Source organism: Dermacentor albipictus, chromosome 3 (genome assembly GCF_038994185.2).
Source record: "Dermacentor albipictus isolate Rhodes 1998 colony chromosome 3, USDA_Dalb.pri_finalv2, whole genome shotgun sequence".
NCBI lineage: Eukaryota > Metazoa > Arthropoda > Arachnida > Ixodida > Ixodidae > Dermacentor > Dermacentor albipictus.
In genome coordinates this window covers 77,620,206-77,638,710 of record NC_091823.1, presented here as the reverse complement: position 1 = coordinate 77,638,710, position 18,505 = coordinate 77,620,206, and the positions used below count along the sequence as shown (strand labels likewise).

The 18,505-nt window shown below is 45.7% G+C and overlaps 1 protein-coding gene across 3 annotated transcripts; it reads left to right on the top strand.

Moving 5' to 3' along the window:
- Positions 1 to 568: 568 nt before the first annotated feature.
- Positions 569 to 15,022, top strand: LOC139057414 (uncharacterized). 3 transcript variants are annotated; one of them, XM_070535627.1, is made up of 5 exons: positions 581 to 1,196; positions 7,165 to 7,339; positions 10,662 to 11,900; positions 12,767 to 13,097; positions 14,629 to 15,022. In XM_070535627.1, the coding sequence occupies exons 1-5, from the start codon at positions 826 to 828 to the stop codon at positions 14,727 to 14,729; spliced, it is 2,217 nt and encodes a 738-aa protein (XP_070391728.1). In that variant the 5' UTR covers positions 581 to 825; the 3' UTR covers positions 14,730 to 15,022. The 3 variants fall into 3 exon arrangements, with proteins under 3 accessions (XP_070391729.1, XP_070391728.1, XP_070391727.1); XM_070535626.1 differs by having other exon boundaries at positions 588 to 1,196; positions 12,767 to 13,102; XM_070535628.1 differs by lacking the exon at positions 12,767 to 13,097 and having other exon boundaries at positions 569 to 1,196.
- Positions 15,023 to 18,505: the final 3,483 nt, after the last annotated feature.

Genomic DNA, 18,505 nt, shown 5'->3' with positions numbered 1-18,505 from the left:
TTTATCGCACCTAGAGAAGTTGCACGTATGATTGTTGTTCCCCGTTCAAATACGGCCTGAGTAACCATTTATAGGATTCCTATGCAGCCTCCGGCCTTGAAGCAGCGTTCACGCTCTCCCTATTTTCCTATTTCCCTTTTCCCTATTTCCCTATTTTCCCTTTCTATTACCGCAGTGCCGGATAGCAAACCGGACGCTCACCTTGTGGTCCTCCCTACCTTTCACTTCATTGCTTGTTTTCTCTCTTGGCCAACCCCACTAAGTGGATATTTGCAAACGTTTATGATCATCATCATCGCCCCATTTATGAAAGTCACCTGAGTTCTTGGATTAGATTTAACTGTTCAAAATGTAATATCTTTGGGTGCCTCTACACTTGGGCACAGCGACGGAAAGGTTAACGCTGTCATCCAAGATTTTCTTTTAGGCTTTAAGCTCTAAATTTAAAACTTTAAGCCTCCTTTTCTTTCATGCCAATTGAATTTTAATTGTTTTATTTTTATGGTCATCGTTGTATTTTCATATTTACAGCATCATGCTTACTTTAGGCTCTATCTTTCCATTCTTACTTGGCCACTATAAAATTTTGCACTCTTACGGGACATATTATTTCGAACTGCCCGATTCTTGGCCGGTCCCCAAGTATCTACCTCGACATATTGGACAATTCTTCTCAATGAGTAGGGGCCGCTGCCTCCAAGGACGTCATCGTGATTATTAGCTTCACGCGGGCCACGAGCAGAAGAAGAAGAATCCGAAGTCACCAGGTTGTCCGGGCTAACCGCTCCTGAATTTTCGGACCTATTTCTTATCCCTTTGACCACCATGCAGTCGGTCCTGCTCTCAGAATCACCGCAGGAGGTCAGTCAGGGACCCCGGTTGAGCAGGCTGCTGCTTCGGGAGATGCCGGACGCCGTGCAGCTAACGGGACGGTGGACGCGACCGACTAGCCCCACTGCAAGCGACGAGCCGGTCGAAGAGCTGTGGTCGCTCGAGGACACCTCGCATGGCGGCCGCTACGTGCTCTACACCTCGTTCGTGCTAAGCTTGGCCGCCGCCATGTCGGTAGCACTGTTGTCTGTGCCACCGCTGCTCATGGCTCGGGCCGTGGACTGCCCGCGCGGCTGCTTCACCCTTGACCGCAAGCTCAAGGCCTCGCTCAACCACAGCGTTCACCCGTGCGACGACTTCTACGCGTGAGAATTTCTGCCCTATTCGAGCACAAACGCGCCGACACTGAAACGCTCTCCGCATTCACAGTCCGCTGTTCTCACACTCAATGGAAAGGCTATAGGTGCGAGAATACTTGGATACAGCGCATCCAAACAGCGCAAGATTAGACAACACAAGCGTGCTGGTGTTGTCCAATCTTGTTTCGATTTTTTTTTTGTCTGGCCCCAAGTATTGTCGCAGATATGTAACAACAAGCTTAGTTAGATGTGATAGGCTATTGATGTTTTCAACAGTGGGGGAGAGTGAGCTACGAGTATTTGAACGCTAAGGAAAACAGTCAAAATTAAATTATGGGGTTTTACGTGGCAAAACCACGATTTGATTATGAGGCACGACGTAGTAGGGCACTCGAGAATAATTTGGACCACCAGGAGTTCTTTGACGGCGCACCTAAATCTAAGTGCACGGGTGATTTTGCCCTCATAGAAATGTGACCACCGCGGCCGGGTTTCGATCCCGCGAACTCCTGCTTAGAAGCCCAACACCATAGCCACTGAGCAACCACGGCGGTTAAGGAAAACAGTTGCTGCCCTGATGAAGACGTTTTCTTGCAAAAACATTGGCTCCAGTGACATTCCTGCTTCGGCTACTGTTAATAAGGTGAAGCAGACGACTTCAAGTTTATAGGGCATTGACATGCTTTTGATTAATTTTTGAAAGAAGTCTTAACTCCGCCAGAAGGAGCGAAGCGCTGCCTCTTTACTGAAGTATGGTCCTCATCAGTAAATCTTCTGGTCATTTCTAGAGTTCTACTATCTCAGTGACTTTGCTGGGATGTAGAGGAGATGAGTGATACAGCTCATAATCATTATAATCAACGAAGAACGTTTTAAGTGTTTGATGCCTCCAGTCCACTCCAGACAGGAATACAGGTGTGCTTATGAGAAGCGACACTATACTTTAAGTCAGAATAAACAGCATAAGTCCTGATATAGTGGCCCTGTAACGTTCATAAACATATTTTCGTATTGTCATATGAGAGATGTAAAAGATGTGAACGCGTCCCTAACGTTCTTCTCGAGGATTTTGAATTGCTTCTTCTCGTGGTAGCACCTCCAAGTGTACTAAACTTTTACCTGGAACTTGGTATCTATTATTTCTAATTGAGGCGACAAAAGAAATTGTGTAGCCGCGGCAAAAGCTTACTAGTTAGCGTTTCATTAAAGCCTATACTATCACGAGCCCTTGCACTCTGTGAAGGGGGATGACCAGTGAAGCTGTTTATCCCAGGTCAGAGAGGTGACAGAGTTATGAACCAAGGTACGAACTCATTTACCCAAGGTTCTTGCATAAGAAGAACAACAATAGCTACAAACAACTTTGCTATAAAAAGCCCCTGATTATATGTACACAAAACTATAGTGGTATACCTAAGTGATTCGCACAATTGTTTTCGACAGAACGCCCCCGCACAATGCGAAGTTGCTCTAATCAGTTCACTTCGATGAACTTCGTGCAACTCTGGGTGTGAGTGAGTGTCCCTGGTGAAATACGCTGCGAAGTTGAAAGTTTTGAATATGTTTTAGTCGCAACCGCATACGTCGTGTCAACGTTTATTTGCGAACCTGATACAATGTACGCGACACCAAAAAATCGGAAGCCAAGAAAGGCTGCATAGTTGGATCATGGATGATGCAAAGCCCCGAAATAGCACCCGTGGGCTGAAAGGGGCACTAAACAATAACGTTTAAGCAATTCAGATGGACGAAATATATTTTGAAAGCTTTATTTTCGTTAGTTTCGAAGTAATGACTTGAATATTACAAGAAAAAATGAAGGCCAAATGTTCGTTTGTTGTATTTTCTTCCTCTACCGTGGTGTTTACGTCACAAGTTTACTGCAGAAGCGGTTTCTACTTTTTTCCCAGGTTGCGCGCACACTCCCGGATGCAAAAAAAATTACGTCATCGCCTGACAACGCGGTATAATTAGTCTCTTTCGGGCCGCTAAGTGGTAGCAATCTCTAAACCATTTCCCCCTTTGAAAAGACGGGAATGTTTTGGCGGACTTTCGCTATGTGTTGTCACCTCGACAGTAAAGTTCTGTGTTATCTTGGAGGTCTTCTTGAGATTGCTTCTCGATTGCGACGGATGAAGGCCTAGTCTATGGCCACACACAAGAAACTCTCGATGCCACTGCAACGGAAATGTAGCACCGTCTTTCACCGCACTGGCATTAAAGGAAAAAAAAACTAAGAAAAAAAAAGAAAACAGCGATACATGCTGCGCGATGGCAGATGGCGCAAAGGTCGTTGCAGAAAAATCCCCATTGTTTGAGCTGACACGCACTTCCCATCGCTTTGTAATGGCGAAGAGGTAGCTTTATAGGCTTATTGATAGCTTGCCTAATTTGTTGTAGCGAACGTACAGTGACGGATAGAAGGCACATGAGATAACACACAGCGATAACTTCCGACAACAGGTTTATTTCCAGTTTTCACATTCGCCACGGAAAACGCTTAGCGACGCGTACGTACGCGCAGACAGAAACACCGGAACCACAAGAAGACACCTTTGCTGTGTCTGATTGCGTTTCGTAGTGCACGGCGTTGCTTCAGCATACGGCGCTGCTTCAGACAGCATACACGCCAGCATGTATGCTCCCCTCGCTCATGCATCAATGCTCCGAAGCTTCTAATCAGTTTTTCTCTTTAATATTTCGCGCGTCCTTAGCGCATCGAACATTCGTCAACTTCTCGTGGCTTCACATTGTGCTTCGGTGGCACGTGTGACAAGCCTGCATGCATTTGACAGGATTGACGCTTGGTTGCTTCAAAGGCAAAGAATTCAGCGGAGCACTCTAATTTGTTCAGTGGGTTTTGTAGATTCTATATAGGGCTGTTGTTTTCGCAAAACGATGACGCTTTTCCGTCACACTCATCTCTGTGCATAGACCCGCCATGGTTTCTGAGTGGCTATGGTGTTGGACTGCTGAGCACGAGGTCGCGGAATTGAATCCCGGCCACAGCGGCCACATTTCTATGGGGGCGAAAATGCGAGAACACCCGTGTACATAGATTTGAGTGCACGTTAAAGAACCCCAGGTGGTCGAAGTGTCTGGAGTCCTCCACTGCGGCGTGCCTCATAATCAGAAAGTGGTTTCGGCACGTAAAATCCAGTAATTCATTTTTTATCTCTGGGCATAATTGATGTGCGACGTCCGTAACGCCCCTGCCGAGGGTCGTTAGTCCCCCGTCTAGTTCCTTCGTTAAACAACATTGATTCATATCATTATTTCTCGCGTTTTTTAAAGCAGCCAGCTTTCCTTGCATATTTCCTAGTTTTCCCATACTCGGAACCGAGTGGCGGGACGCACTTATAGCCGACCGCCCACTAACTTTTGTTGACTAAGTTTCTGTCACTAGCTGTCGCGCGAGGAGTTTATGGTGTTTCAAGATTTACATGCTGTGGTCAGTGGCAGCGCTGTGACGTACGCTGTGACGTTTGTCGCCGAAATTCACTGCGCGTCTATTGTTGAGATGCTCCGAAATGTAGACTTCTTCCGTGGGTAATACCAGAAGATGTACAACATGACTCTGGCGATACACATCTTCATGCTGTATGATAGCAAACCTATTTGCGACTACTTTCACTGTTCTTATGCCATTGAGTGGTCACCGTTTCAGCGGCAACCTACTTTCGCTCAGAAACCGTATAGTCCTAAACTTATTTTTTTTTCGTACTTCGGCTACTATAGCTCAGCGAAAGTTCTTGAAATTTCCCAAGTTCGCTCTTTGGTGTTTTAGGAATGCAATATGGTTCATATTTCCAGGTAACCAATTAGCTAGGGCCATTCAGATGCCGTCAAAATTGATGTAATCATAGCACCCATGCTAGAGCAGGAACTTCAACGCTCAAGCGTCTTTTTTGGCTTAACAAGACATTTTTGACGTTGAGACTGCATTTTGTGGTGTTATGTAATGACTATTTATATACTAATAACGGTCAATATATTAGACTTCCGCTTAATATTGAACTGGCTTTGAAGCATATTTAACGAAGAACATGCTTCGTCGTGGACACTCCCTGAGCTATACCTAGTTTTACCATACCACCTTCTAGCGACAAAAAAAAAAAATCCTGTTCAGAGAGCGTGTTAAAGCTTGCTGATTGACAAATAAGGCGTATGATCTCTTTTCCACCCAACCGTGCCGCGCAACTTCTAACTAACGTCTCGGGCCAAGGGTTCGGTTTGACGTACACATCGGTCCCGGCCACTGGCTTTTCTCCGCTTCTGCAACTTAACCATACGCGTTCACGAGTGGTCCAACACAGGAAGGAACGCACTGACAACTGTGGCTTTGCCTGCACTGCCAGTGAGGAAATTCAGCAATATATTCCGGGACATGGACCTTATCGTAAACGTTTAGCTAACACTCCCACTCCCGAAGGGCATTAAATATTCGCGTACCTAAGATTACGCCTTGCTTATTTAGCAAAGGAAAGTAAGCCTGGAGAAATGAATGGTGTACGAAACTTGCTCTAGACTTTTTGGCCACCATTTGCTTTTTATTTCTTCCTAAAGTAGCGATTAAGAAATTTTTCTTGAATGTATCGACATTGACAAAGCTCGCTTTAGTTATGGTAGGAAAATTGAAGTGTTGAGTACTGCGAACTACGGTTCAAGAGATGACTGAAACTATAGGGTGGTTGCCGCATGGCTGAACGAAAAACGAGATCTGGGGTCGTATAACGTAACAGCTTTCCAATCTGGTTTAATTCCGATCACCTGGTGTCCAATTTACATAAGCGCCGACGCAAGAATCCGGCGGTAACCCGCAGCGTTGTTCGGAACGCCGTGTCAAACGCGGACCTCGTTTTATAGGACGTCACTTTTTTTGCTTTCAAAGAGAATAGCAATGCCTACATCGAACACAGTTTTTCCTAGGAGGCGTGGAGCACGCTTAAGTGGGGAAGGTTTTGATGGGGCCGAGCCAGCACAGTGAAAAAAAAAATGGCTGTGGCTTAGCTAAGGTTAAGCCCCGGATGCGAAGCATTCTAGCCTTTATTTTTGTTGTTGAACCACTGTTTAGCCTGGTGAACTGCTGTTGCTTGGCTATATTTGGTTCGGCTAGACGAAGAAACAACTCACGCAGGCGAGCGCACGAGCAGAGACCCGGCTATGTAGCTACGCGGCCGCAAGCGAGCGCACGAGCTGAGCCTCCGCTTTTGCAGCTGTTATGACGTCATATGGTAGCTACGCGGCCGGGCGCGGCGCGGCAAGGAAGAGCGTGGTTGTGGGGGTAGTATGCTTCGCATAATAAACAACCGGATGAGAAAGGTGGTGCCTGCGCCTTCGGCTGGTTCACTTCCACTTACTCAGTTACCTTGTGGCGGCTGGTCGAAAGTCGAGGCGGCGTGCAACGGAAGGTTAAAAATGCCGCTAAAAGGGACCTTCAGCAAAGAAGAATTGGTAAAACAATGTCATATACGTGTAGAAAGGGCTAGTTAATGTTATATTGCCATGCGAAAACATTCATTTTGAGCAAAGAAATCCGTTCTCCCGGCAGCACCGAGTAACCAGTGCCAGAGTGATCGGAGGGCAGCAGTCTTCTATTCCTTGCTTGCACTTCACTTTGACGCAACGAGATTTCGCAGTTTTGTGACGTTGCGGGATAGACAGCGGAAAAGGGCGCAACCCGAAAACGTTTGACCGATACGGAAGCCTAATGACAAAGAAGGCATAAAATATTTTTTTTTCGCGGAACTGGTGAGCTTTAAAGGCTCTTCAAGTACACCGGAATGACGCGAAGAGATTTAAACCAAACAGTTACTTTAGCTGGTGTTGTATTACTAGAAACATTGATGTAACGCTTAGGCTGAGTATTCAATTGATAACAAATTGGGTGATGTTAATGCTCTACATGCCAACGCTGCATATATATATATATATATATATATATATATATATATATATATATATATATATATAGGTTTGTATGCAGCGGTTGGGACGGTGAAATACGCCGCTACATATCCCCCTTAGACAGATACAGAACGACTTTCATTCAGTCAACAATCAAAAGCATACTCCTCGAGAAAATCCCTCGCCATTCCACCAAGGCAAAGGGAAAAGCCGCTGGGTTCTTACTTCGCTGCCTCAGCAAGGTAAGTCATGAAGACCATAATCTGTCTGTGAGATATACTAGTGTCAATGTTTACAGCTGTTTCGGTACATATTTATACTGTGTCGTCTTCTACCGGTACGCTTGTATCGTCTTCAGTTCTGCCTTTGCCGCCTGTGTCTGGGAGGAATTTGCAGGCAATCGTTATAAGAAAACGGAAATATATTTATATTGAAATGCGATGATAGAGACGGCGCTTTATTCCAAGAAGGAAAAATGGCGCCGAGGCAAAAACGCAGACAAACCGATTATTGATGATTACTTTTTACAGAAGAAGACGAAGTCCACATAAATGCTTACTATATATATGCCCAAACTACGGAATGATTATGAAGCACACTTTCTAGATAATAATGGGACTTTTCAATGACTCTTATTTAATTGGGGAAGCTGCCATTGTTTACTAAAATTGCTATATTGTGGTGACGAGCCGCTTTTTATAGCGCGAAAATTTGCACGATCCCTTTTGAGGGAGGGAGAGGGAGAGATAAAAGGAAGGCAGAAATGTTAAACAGTTAAGAGTCCGGTTGGCTACGGTGCGCTGAGAGAAGGGAGGAGGAGAATAGAAAGAAGGGAGAGAAAGAGAGAGACGGCGGTAGAGAGACGTGCACGGACAACACTACAGAGTAGAAGGTGCTCGCAAAAGCCAAATGTTCTCAGAATGCACAAAAGTGCCTTCGCTGCCTTCTGAGCCGATGATCGGTGGTTACGGTGCTCTGGTATTGTCCGTAAACTCAGAAAGCGATCATCTAGTTTCCTGAATGCGTTGGACATCGATTGTATCTGCACTTCAAACTGAGGACAGTGGCACAATAGGTGATGAATGTTCCCCTCGCAGCCGTAAACATCACATGCAGGACTGTCAGCTATTCCAATTACTGCTGAACAAGCTTTCGTGAAGGCACTTCCAGCCACAACCAACACAGACGCTTCGCGTCGCTGCAGTGCGGCCGGAGGTCCGAGTTGCAGTTGAAGGGTTGAGTCTGTGCAGTATGGTGCACCCTGTATGTGCGCTATTGCACTGTGTTAAGGAGAGCATACGTGCTATAAAATGCGAAGCTGTCTCGCAGCGTCTGTCCTCGAGAGTAGAATTGGGACCCAGAGGGCTTCTTGGTTCTACATCCTAGCTGCCTGATATGCGTCATCATTCCCTATGAAACCAGAATGGTCTGGTATTCATTGACAAGTGATATCATGGCCTTTTTCTCTCGAGTGATGGATAAGTGCCTTGATTTCGCACGTATGTTAAACGTGAGTTCGATGTCGGAGAAATGAGTGTATACAATATAAGCCTGGCTTTGAATCGCAGAAGACTACCCATATTCTAGGACTATCTGTGTTGATCACACGAAGCTCACCGCGCACAGCCCTGAGCTCTGCAGCTGTAGACCTAATGGTATGCGAAGTCTTGAACCCTTGGATTACTCCCCTTGTTGCGAAAACTACAGCGCCAGCGGACCTAGTTGATGTAGTTGAGACACCAGTATTGACGTCTGTGCAGTTGCTGTATTTCTCGCACAAGAGGAGTAAAGTAAGTTGCTTGAGTGCAGATGACGGCAATACCGATTTTTTTCTGAAGTCCTGAGATTGTGAGGTTTAGTTGAGCACTGTTCACACACCATGGAGAAATCGAAGGCATTGCATAAGGTGTGTACGCTGACGTAATAGAGGAAGGCGCGCGAAGAGGTCCGATGAGTGTCGTGTGGGGCCTTTCTATGGAGAGACTCGTGAGGTGGTGGAGTAGGGATCCGGGCGAAGTGCCTTTTGAGAGAAAGAAATGAAGGTACGAATGTGACAGATGGCTCCGAGCTCGTACGTTCCCTACACTTTCGGCACATTGTGTCTTGAAGTATGATCTCCACTGGAATAAAAGTAAATAATTTATAAAATTATACTGAGGCGGTCGCTGACGTCGGATGAGTCGGAGCGCATATGGTGCGGTGAGTCACGTGACACACTGAATGGAACTGCGCGCCACATGACCCGCCCCGCAAGAAGTGTTAAAGCAGCAGGACCGGACAGAGGCTCCTCTCGGAGAGTGCTGCTCCTATTGGCTTGGGACTTCTCCCCTTTACACAGCTGGCACCTTCTATAGTGTACGATTTCTAGGAGCTTACGTATATCTTATAAAGCATTTTCCTCTTTAACTTTTATTTTCTTTTTGATAGTATATTTGAGTGCCTGATCATAAAGGATGACTTAAAGCGTTATGCTAAGAGAAGGTAATCAAATTTATGGCAAGGTCATCACCCTATCTGCGCCATTGAGCTTAGAGTTGTAACGTTCTATTTGAATGTATCCGCATAGAGCTTAATGTGATGGCGGCTGCCTCGTAGCTAAGTCATGATAGTTTTGCGCGAACTAATATTAAGAAATGCAAATTTTTTTTATAACATAAGTGCACCACATCGAGCTACACATCTAGTGAACACTGCCTCTAAAGGACCACTTACACTCACTATCGATGTGTTAAAAGGGAATACAGTCGGTTTTCATGGTGAAGGGGCGAATGATTTGAGGGCACTCGTTTGTTTTTCCACCCATTTCAGATTCCTGGGCTATAGTTCTAATCGATTATTAGGGAGCAAACCTTGTTTGACCACATGGCCAGCCTAAAGGCTGTTTTGTCTACCCTGCACTTCGCTGCATATGTATATTGCGCTACAGCCGTTATATTGTTAGGGCCACAGCGGGATAACTTGCACATGCAAAATTCTTACAAGATACACTTACTATTGTCAGACCACGATCTGCATAACGTAAAATCAAGAGTAGGTTTATATAGGCGAAATAAATCGGCTAGGATGTCTTGCGCTTACGTTTAGGTTGGCAAAACAAAGGTTACTACTTTAAACGTGATTTATCATTACGCTTTCCCGATATCTTTCCTTTCAGAATTGTGGACTGTATTAAAAAAATTATTATGAACAGTCATGCCCCCAGAGCAAGAGAATTTATTCCCTTTAACGGTAGCGATCAAAGAATACCTGACGACAGAGCATTAATATTCACGGCATGCGAAAGTGAAGTAGCTATAGAAAAGTTTAACACGACAAATTGGCATTTCGGCCACTTGCATGGCTGAAGGGCTTGCTCGAAGCCATTTTCTAACACTTCTGAGTGACATGTGTGTGCATGCCAATATACTTACTTCAACTCAATGGAGACAGGATAGGATAAAGGCTACTGGCTAACCAAGGGGCAATTTCAACGCTGAGTTCACCAGATCCATCGGCAGTCGCTGCACTTGCACAATACGCGCAGAGTGGCATGTGCGCTAATTTTCGGTTGTCTGCCGTCCCTAGGCTGGCGGAGAAAACATCGCGCAACTCAAAGAATTCCTTGAAGAGCTAGGTCTACCCTGGCCGAGCAAGTCTCCTGCTACAAGGCCGCAGCTGCTCAACATTCTGGTGCGAGCCTCACTCAAGTTTGGCATGCCGATGTTCTGGGTCTTCTATGTGGGTCGCCATCCGAACCGCCCCTCGGAGAACACTATCTACATGACACTTGACCCACGCTGCTCTGAGTGGAGACAACACATCAGGGCGCTACGAAAAAAAGGAAAGGTGAAGGACTACTTGAGACGCGGCGCTGAGGTTGTGGGCCGCGAAGGACAGTCCTACTCCCGGATGATTAAGCAGGTGCTGGACACCCACATAGAGATTAACGAACTCGCGCATCTTTACTGGGGAGATGACACAGTGCCTAGTTTATACAATCTGAGCGATCCAGATCTCCGGCGAGCCATCAACGGCCACCTTCCCGACGACTCGCAGCTCTGGCCCGAGGACACGATTATCAACCTTCAGCCGGATTTTTTCGCCAACCTAGACGGCACGCACCTGAGTAAGGAAGGGTACCAGGAGCGATTCAAGCTATTCTTGGGCGCCTATGTTGTGTGGGCGTTGTCTCCAATGATCTCGAAGTACATGACCAACAGCATGCTTGCGGACATGGGCCTAGAAGGTACCGAAGGAGACTACCATTTTTTCATATGCACAGAGGCCCTTCTGATGTTGATGCCTCTCGTGCAGTGGCGCCAGTCAACAGACACCCTGGGCGATCGGACTCCCTCGTGGAACATCCTGCGCCTAGATATACGCTCATTGAGCTTGTGGATGAGTTCCTACGGTGTGACGTTCGAACACTTGGTGAAAACTGTCAGTGCCCGGCTCGCGACCAACGCCTTCAATATGTCGTACACATGGGAGATGCTCGACAACGCGTACTCATACTTTCCCAACTATACGGACATGTTATTTTTCGATTTGTACCGACAGGCAGCCATGGCCACAGCGAGCTACTTCAAGAAGTCCCTGCGCCAACCAGAACACAGCATTTACCACGTACCAGGGATTGCCGCAATCGACCTCTACCGGTTGTTGGTGGGCCGCGAGGTGATAGTACATCAGTATTATTCATCATCACCACTGTATGAGCCTTGGCATCCACCAGCAGTGGCTTCAGCGGTGACTGGAACTCGGACCTCGAAGCAGGTTTTTGTGCTACTCTGGTTCTTTATATTTTACAACACCTTATTTGAGGTAAGTGCTTTGGAAAAGCTGAAAAGCAGTGAAACGACTCGTAGTGCCAGTTAAGCGTCTTGCCACCATTTTGCTGAACGCGGGGGCAGGGAATATACTTTGCCTATTTAGCGTTAAAATGAGGGAATGTTTAGAGGAGGCATATCGGGAATTAGCACAGCTATTTTCCTAAATATTTATGCATATCCACCTTTCTGTGTCCATTCAGTGAACTAAGGCGCCACAATAATGATACTTCGCAGCTGGCGCTGAACGAGAAAATTCACTTTCACTTGATCGTGCGGTCTCTTCCCCAGTCAGCGTTAAACCATTTTCTGCTGATTTTAGCTGCACTTATTTCCGCATGACAGTGTGACTGGACGTTTTGTGCATGAACTTGTGCATATTTTAAAGCATTTTCTTGCGCACTGTTTCTACACGCTGAAAACAGAGACCGTGCGGTTTTAGAATCTTGCAAATTTTACATTTGCCTAGCAGCTTTTGTGGAAAGCTTGCTTTTCAACGCAGGCTAAGGTTTAGAAACGGTAGAGGGTTCACTTATTCCAATGAGGGCCTTCGCTTAATTTTTTCAGCAACAATATATATAGAGAACCTATAAATGCCAAAGTGGTGGCCAGCTAGCGTCCTGACGTATGACCTCTGTATGGAGGGCTTTACGAATGCGCTCTCTGGGACAGGATTCCCGTACGATTCCTCGCGGTACCGTACCACTGCCGACTGTGATAATGCATGTAAATTCATTACAAATTAGTCTTGAATTTGGTAGCGGATGTGCCGGGTCGATGATAGTTGCATTGAGGCTGCTTTCAAGCATTAAAACAAAGCCTTCACTATTTTATTATATTTCTTCCGTCTCGCACGTTCAGTCGCACAGTACGGCGACAGTGGACCCGAGCGTGCTAAAGCTGAAGGAGGACATGAAGCGTTTCTTCGCGTACTTAAACGCCTCGGACACATTCCCGGAGGCAAACGAGCGCAAGTTTCGCGACGTGTATTTGGCGAGCATCGCGGCCCACACGGCCAGCTTCCTTCCGGAAATGCCCGATTGGCGCCTGCCTTCCTCCGGCGGCGAGAATGCGACACTACCGCCGTCTGGCGAGAACCAAAATGGTCTGTTCAAAGGAATGGAGCCGGAGCAAGTGTTCTTCCTCCTCAGCTGCTTCGACCACTGCGGCTACTCCGGACGCGAGCGCCTAAGTAAGGTGTGCGCTGTGACTGTTGTACTGCACCTTCGCGCCTGCTATATTCCCGTGCACAGTTTTCCCAAAACAGGGGGGAGGTGGGGGGGGGGGGGGTATTCTGTAAGAGTCCACCAGTGGAGTGTCCATTTCGGCCGGTGTTGATTGGATGTAGCTCTACGAGAGAGGAGGAGACTGTCAGACAGACAGACGCTAGTGTCTCATGAACAAGAATGATCCTCTTAAATGTTCAGTCATAAAAATGTATACAGCCAGAATGGTCACATGACTTGCGTGTGAACTGGTGAAAGGAAATGTAAGCATAGCGTTTATCTCAGCGCGTGTCTGTCGCACAGGCACACACAGTGCGCATCGGGATGACGTCACAGAGACGAGTGGCCCTAGCCAATCAGCAGCGAACCAGATTCTGTAAGAGTCCACCTAGTGGACTCTTACAAAATATCCCCCCCCCCTCACTTGTCTGGAAGCCCTTGTTGTGCCCGTGCACGCCTTTCATTAACGTGAGGCTACAGACTGACTCTACATCGGTTAAGACTGATAAATTATTTTTCCGAAACTTAATTTTCGTTCAGCTCGCCATGAGGTCTCACTGCTGGAATGGAACGTTCGTGTAAAACTTCTCTTTCTGAAACTTCTTGCCGAAACGCCAAAGGCGGTACGTCAGTGTAGCGTCACGGATTTCATAGTATGATCCCGTGTTTGAGCTGGTGTGGCCACAGGCGTTGCGGCCGTTGTGGCTTTGGCTTGTTTAGAATAGAACCCACAACCATCTTTACCGGTAAAAATTTAACTCGGCACAAGCAGACGCTCTAAAATTTATGGCGGTGTGGCGAGATTAGACGGTACAGATGACGTCACAGAGACGAGTGGCCTTAACCAATCAGCAGCGACCCAGATTCTGTAAGTTCAAAGCATCGTCGCCACTCATGTTTAGCTTCTGCGTTTTCTCTTGATTATCACGCCTCCCCTCTGAGTGGGACTGGCATTTTCGCTGCTGCAAAAGGCTTCTCTTTTTCTAATAAATCTCGAGTTATCTTTTTTTCTCTTTAGCGTCCGTCTAAAAGCACGAATACGAAACTATGCATGCCCGAAAAGGAGGCATCAGCTTGCATAAAATAGTAGCATGCCGTCTCACTAATCGCGGGGCGTATTCACATGCCATTTTGAATTATGAGCAACAGCTTGCGGCACGAAGCCGCAATTTAGTTTCCTTAGCTAGGTTGCATGGAACATAGCACATTTCGTGCAATGTGGTATGAAACGACCAGTTGGATAATGAGAGTTATAAGCTCGTTGATTAAGCTTCCAATTATGCGGAATTCTGTTTGGCGTTTAGTTAAGTCGCTTTAATAAACTGTTACAAGTCAGCGCTGTGTGCGTGTTGTCGTCTCGTGTCCCTGTCTTTTTTGTGCCATGTCCTTTTTCGTCCCCATTCAGGTTTGAACTTTGTAAATGTTAGGCGCTGAAACGAAAATAACACAACGACACCCGCCGAATGCGATGCTAACTTTGACAATCTCAATTTATAGATTGCCATATGCAACGTGGCTCTCCCTGTGTGCCCTCGATTCCGGAGGGCGTTCAGGTGCGGTCCCCAGCATCGCCTGTTCGGGAACTTCACATGGCCTGATCCACCTGCACAGTCCGACTGAAGCCCCTGACGAGCCACCTCACATTTATTGTGGTTCACCAGTCAGACTCCAGCGATCCCCACAGAGACGAAAACTCCTAAGGGCATGGAAGTTTCTGAGGGGACACCGTCCGCCATTTTTAGGAGGCGCCTTTGTTTCTCTGAAGTGGACTGCGCTTGTCTTATGTTTTATCTCGTTCTTGTATTCTCATGCCTGAACTTTTCTTTCGTTAATGCCCCATCAACCAAATGCTTGCTTAGAACTTTTTCTTAAATACGGTTCTTGAACTCGATTCTTCTGATCTCCCCGATGCTAGGAGAAAGTGCACATAACGGAAGATTTATTGCTTTCATTTCAGCGTCACCGATGCATTATGTTTAGCAATTTTCGTTCACAGACATAACACGACGTTTTGGGTTTAGTGCTGTGCAAGGCAGCCCTTGTTATTTGAATTGGACATCTGTAAAGCACCATGTTGCTGCACATGTCGAATGCTTTGGAGAAAGGTGTGGTTTTTTTTGGCATTCCTATCTAGAAAAGCAGCGATTTGGATGATAAGCGTAGGAATGGGCATCCAGAATTAAGTGTAGTCCGCTGACACTTGCTTGATTTATTAGGCTTTCATTTCAGCTCCTAAGTAAAGCAATAAAGCATACGAAAAACGGCAAGTGAGATTACTGGGAAAACGTTCACTTTCGGAACGGGGTCAACAACACTCAATTGCCTGTTGAAAATACTAGTATAATAAAAGTTTGTCGCTTTAATAACTAACCTTTAATTAGACGACCATAGCATGCCTGCAAACATTTCTTTTTAGAGTTTAATATCGTCGCTGCGCTTTTACCTTTATGCCACCAGACTAATTTCTGAGTACAAGCACGCGAGTAGTGCTAAGAACGCAGACGTATATTTATTGTTCAATCTCAGAGTCGTGTACGTATTGTATGTCATTTTACCTGAGTGTTTGTCGAGCTAAGGGAATCGCTAATAACTTCCAAGTTAGTTTGGCGCACTTGAAGTGGAATAACATTTCATCAGGAGGAAAAGGTGTAGGAAACATTATATTGAACTTCATCTCATCTGTTGCAAGTTTTCGACGCACTTGTGGAAATGTTTATTTACAGCGTTCGATATGTGAACCATAGCTGTGCCGTGAATTTCATTATGATCACCTTATTATTTTTCTTAAATGTTTTGCTGGTGGATTCGTCCTAATGGATCTAAATATAATCGAGCACTGTCCTCGCACAATTATCAACATGTACGCTCTTAAAAAGTTGTGAAATGTTGTCATTCACGAAACGTTGTACTATACTTATAGTATTCCTCGCAAACTGCTGTCATTTAACGTGCATTGGAGCTCTTAGCTGGTGCGCGTGGCTTTTTCGCATGCGTCCATTATTTTTACACCCAGAAAGAACGGAATAAAGACCACCTACGTTTCAATGTAGTTAAGGAAGCCAAAAATGCTTTTCTATAATAAGGCAGACAATTGGCGTAAAAACAATTTACAGGGCTGCCTTGTGCATTCTTCCGGGACTCGATGATCATCACTAGAGGTCATTAGATTTTAGATTTTTGTAATATCAAGCTATCATAAAATCCAATGTTATTTACAAGTTTTTTGTATGATATGGGCTTTGTCGTCGAAATTCATGTACTTGACTTCTCTACACTCATCATCACTATCTTGCGTCGTCATCCTTTTTTTTTTCATGAGGCTGGCCCTGCAGCTTAAATGTTTTATAAATAAAATTCTCTACCCAAGCACTCCGTACAGATGGTTAACTAGCGAAGACGTAACGTGCGGCCCCAGTGTTTACAACTGGGTTAATCCTGACGGTATAATAAAGTCTTTCGGAATTCTTGGTTACATCTTAGTGTTTCTTAAAGAGGTTACACACACGTTCGGCTGCGACGGTGAGAATGACGTCAGTGACCGTGTGCCCGCAGTCCGTCATTGTCGCTTGCGTTCGATGTCTCGAGTTTGCTCGGTGGCGTGGTTAGCAGCATCCGCCCGCCAGTGACGCTTGCGATTCTTCAAAATTATATTGCTTCAAAATTATATTGTTTCAAAATTAAATCTGTCCGTCACGTAAGACAATGAATGACTCATACCCCTTTAAGCCATGGCTCATACCCCCGTTAGCGCGGCTTCCCCATTACGACGAAAGAACTCAAACTCTACGCTGTAACGATGAGCGGCAACGTAGTCAGCTGTGGAAGAAGACGACGCCTGAGCAATTGCTAATGATGATCGTTTTCTGTACACAGACGCGGACAGACGGATTCTGTTTCGCCTACCCTTTGCTTTAGAAGCCATCCTCAAGCAGAATTTTTATAGTTGCTTAGCGAACTTATCCTCCACAAACAAGCGCTCTCAGATCCTACACTCGAGACTCCACCTCGACCCCAGAAAGTACGAGAAAGCGAAATTAGATGACAGCGCAGCCCTTACACATATGTGGAAACGCCGCTTCATTGAGACTTATGGGCAATTCTTTAGAAGCGTAGCCTCCTCTTCAGTGATGTAGTATGGAAGAACATGTTCGCGTCGAAGATTGTTTTAAAATACGGGGTTTGTTAGTATCCTCTCTGGAGTAGACCTAGCACCCAGACAGAGCCACAACGGGTGCCTATTGCTCCCTGCAAAGGCTGGAGCACCACACTTTGCGCAGTTCACAGTATGTTCAGGTGTTCGAGCTCGGGTCCAGGCTACGGATGTTGTCAGTGCCACCTCAGCACGATTATTCCCAGAAAAAGAGGCTTTCTTCAACCAAGAATGATTACGGGGGGGGGGGGGGGGGGGGGGATGGGGGAGAAGGCACACGGAGGAATTAAGGCGCGCGTTTTCTTACAGACAAGCGGTTTTGGGCTAAAAGGTTGGAGTCTCAAGAGAAGCAATGAGGAGCCCGGATAACAGGCATCGGTATCTTAGCGCAACGCCAATAGCATAGTTGGCCTCCTTCAATTGTCTCTACGTTATACTGTGTGATTCTAGTATGGTATAGTGTGATGAACTTTATTCTCGTCATTGTAGTATGTTTTGAATGAATTTGACTGTCTTACACAAATATTCTTTATTTATTTATATATATATTTCTTGCATTTCCAAACCTTTCCTTCAGAATAAAAAAGAGATAAATTATCGCATCTACGAGCCTTTGCGAAAGCAGTTATAGAATAAATGAATCCTTGCTTTCAAAGATGCACATCTAAAATCGACAACCTTCATAGATGAGCTCAAAAGAAACAGCAACCGAAGAGTGTTCGACGAAGCCACGACACAGGTTTGAACGGCGCATTTATGTGGTCTCTCACAAGTCAATGCCAGTCGAGCTGATGGTTTAACCGAGTTTAATGACCTTAGATGACAGCCTTGCAAAACGCTGCTCTTATCGCGGCCCTTGCTGCGGTGGCGGAAACTGGCGGATTTTGGCGCAGCTTGAGCTGTTATAGTTCTTATTAAATCTTGCAGATGGCAGCACCATACCGTCACAAAGTCAAGTCAGTAAAATGGTTGTTTTTTTTTTGTTAGAAGTTCGGTTTGGGACGCATTATTATTATTATTGTTTTTTTTTTGAAATTGTGGTTCATTCTGCATCATTTATGGTTGGGGACTATATTATAATACAGCGCGGCCTATTTATTCTGATGCCATTAGCACATGGTGTAGCCCTACTGCATACACGCCGGGCGTGTGCAGCAATGCGTCCTCGTTAACTGCACAATGAATAATTATAACAGTTATAAGTTGCGCTTATGAGGAAAACCA

Excerpts from the sequence above, each read along its gene's own strand:
- LOC139057414 (XM_070535626.1), top strand. The coding sequence starts at position 826 with ATGCAGTCGGTCCTGCTCTCAGAATCACCGCAGGAGGTCAGTCAGGGA. Across the intron at positions 7,340-10,661 it reads TACTTCGCTGCCTCAGCAAG|GCTGGCGGAGAAAACATCGC; the intron begins GTAAGTCATGAA and ends TGCCGTCCCTAG. Across the intron at positions 13,103-14,628 it reads GACGCGAGCGCCTAAGTAAG|ATTGCCATATGCAACGTGGC; the intron begins GTGTGCGCTGTG and ends CTCAATTTATAG.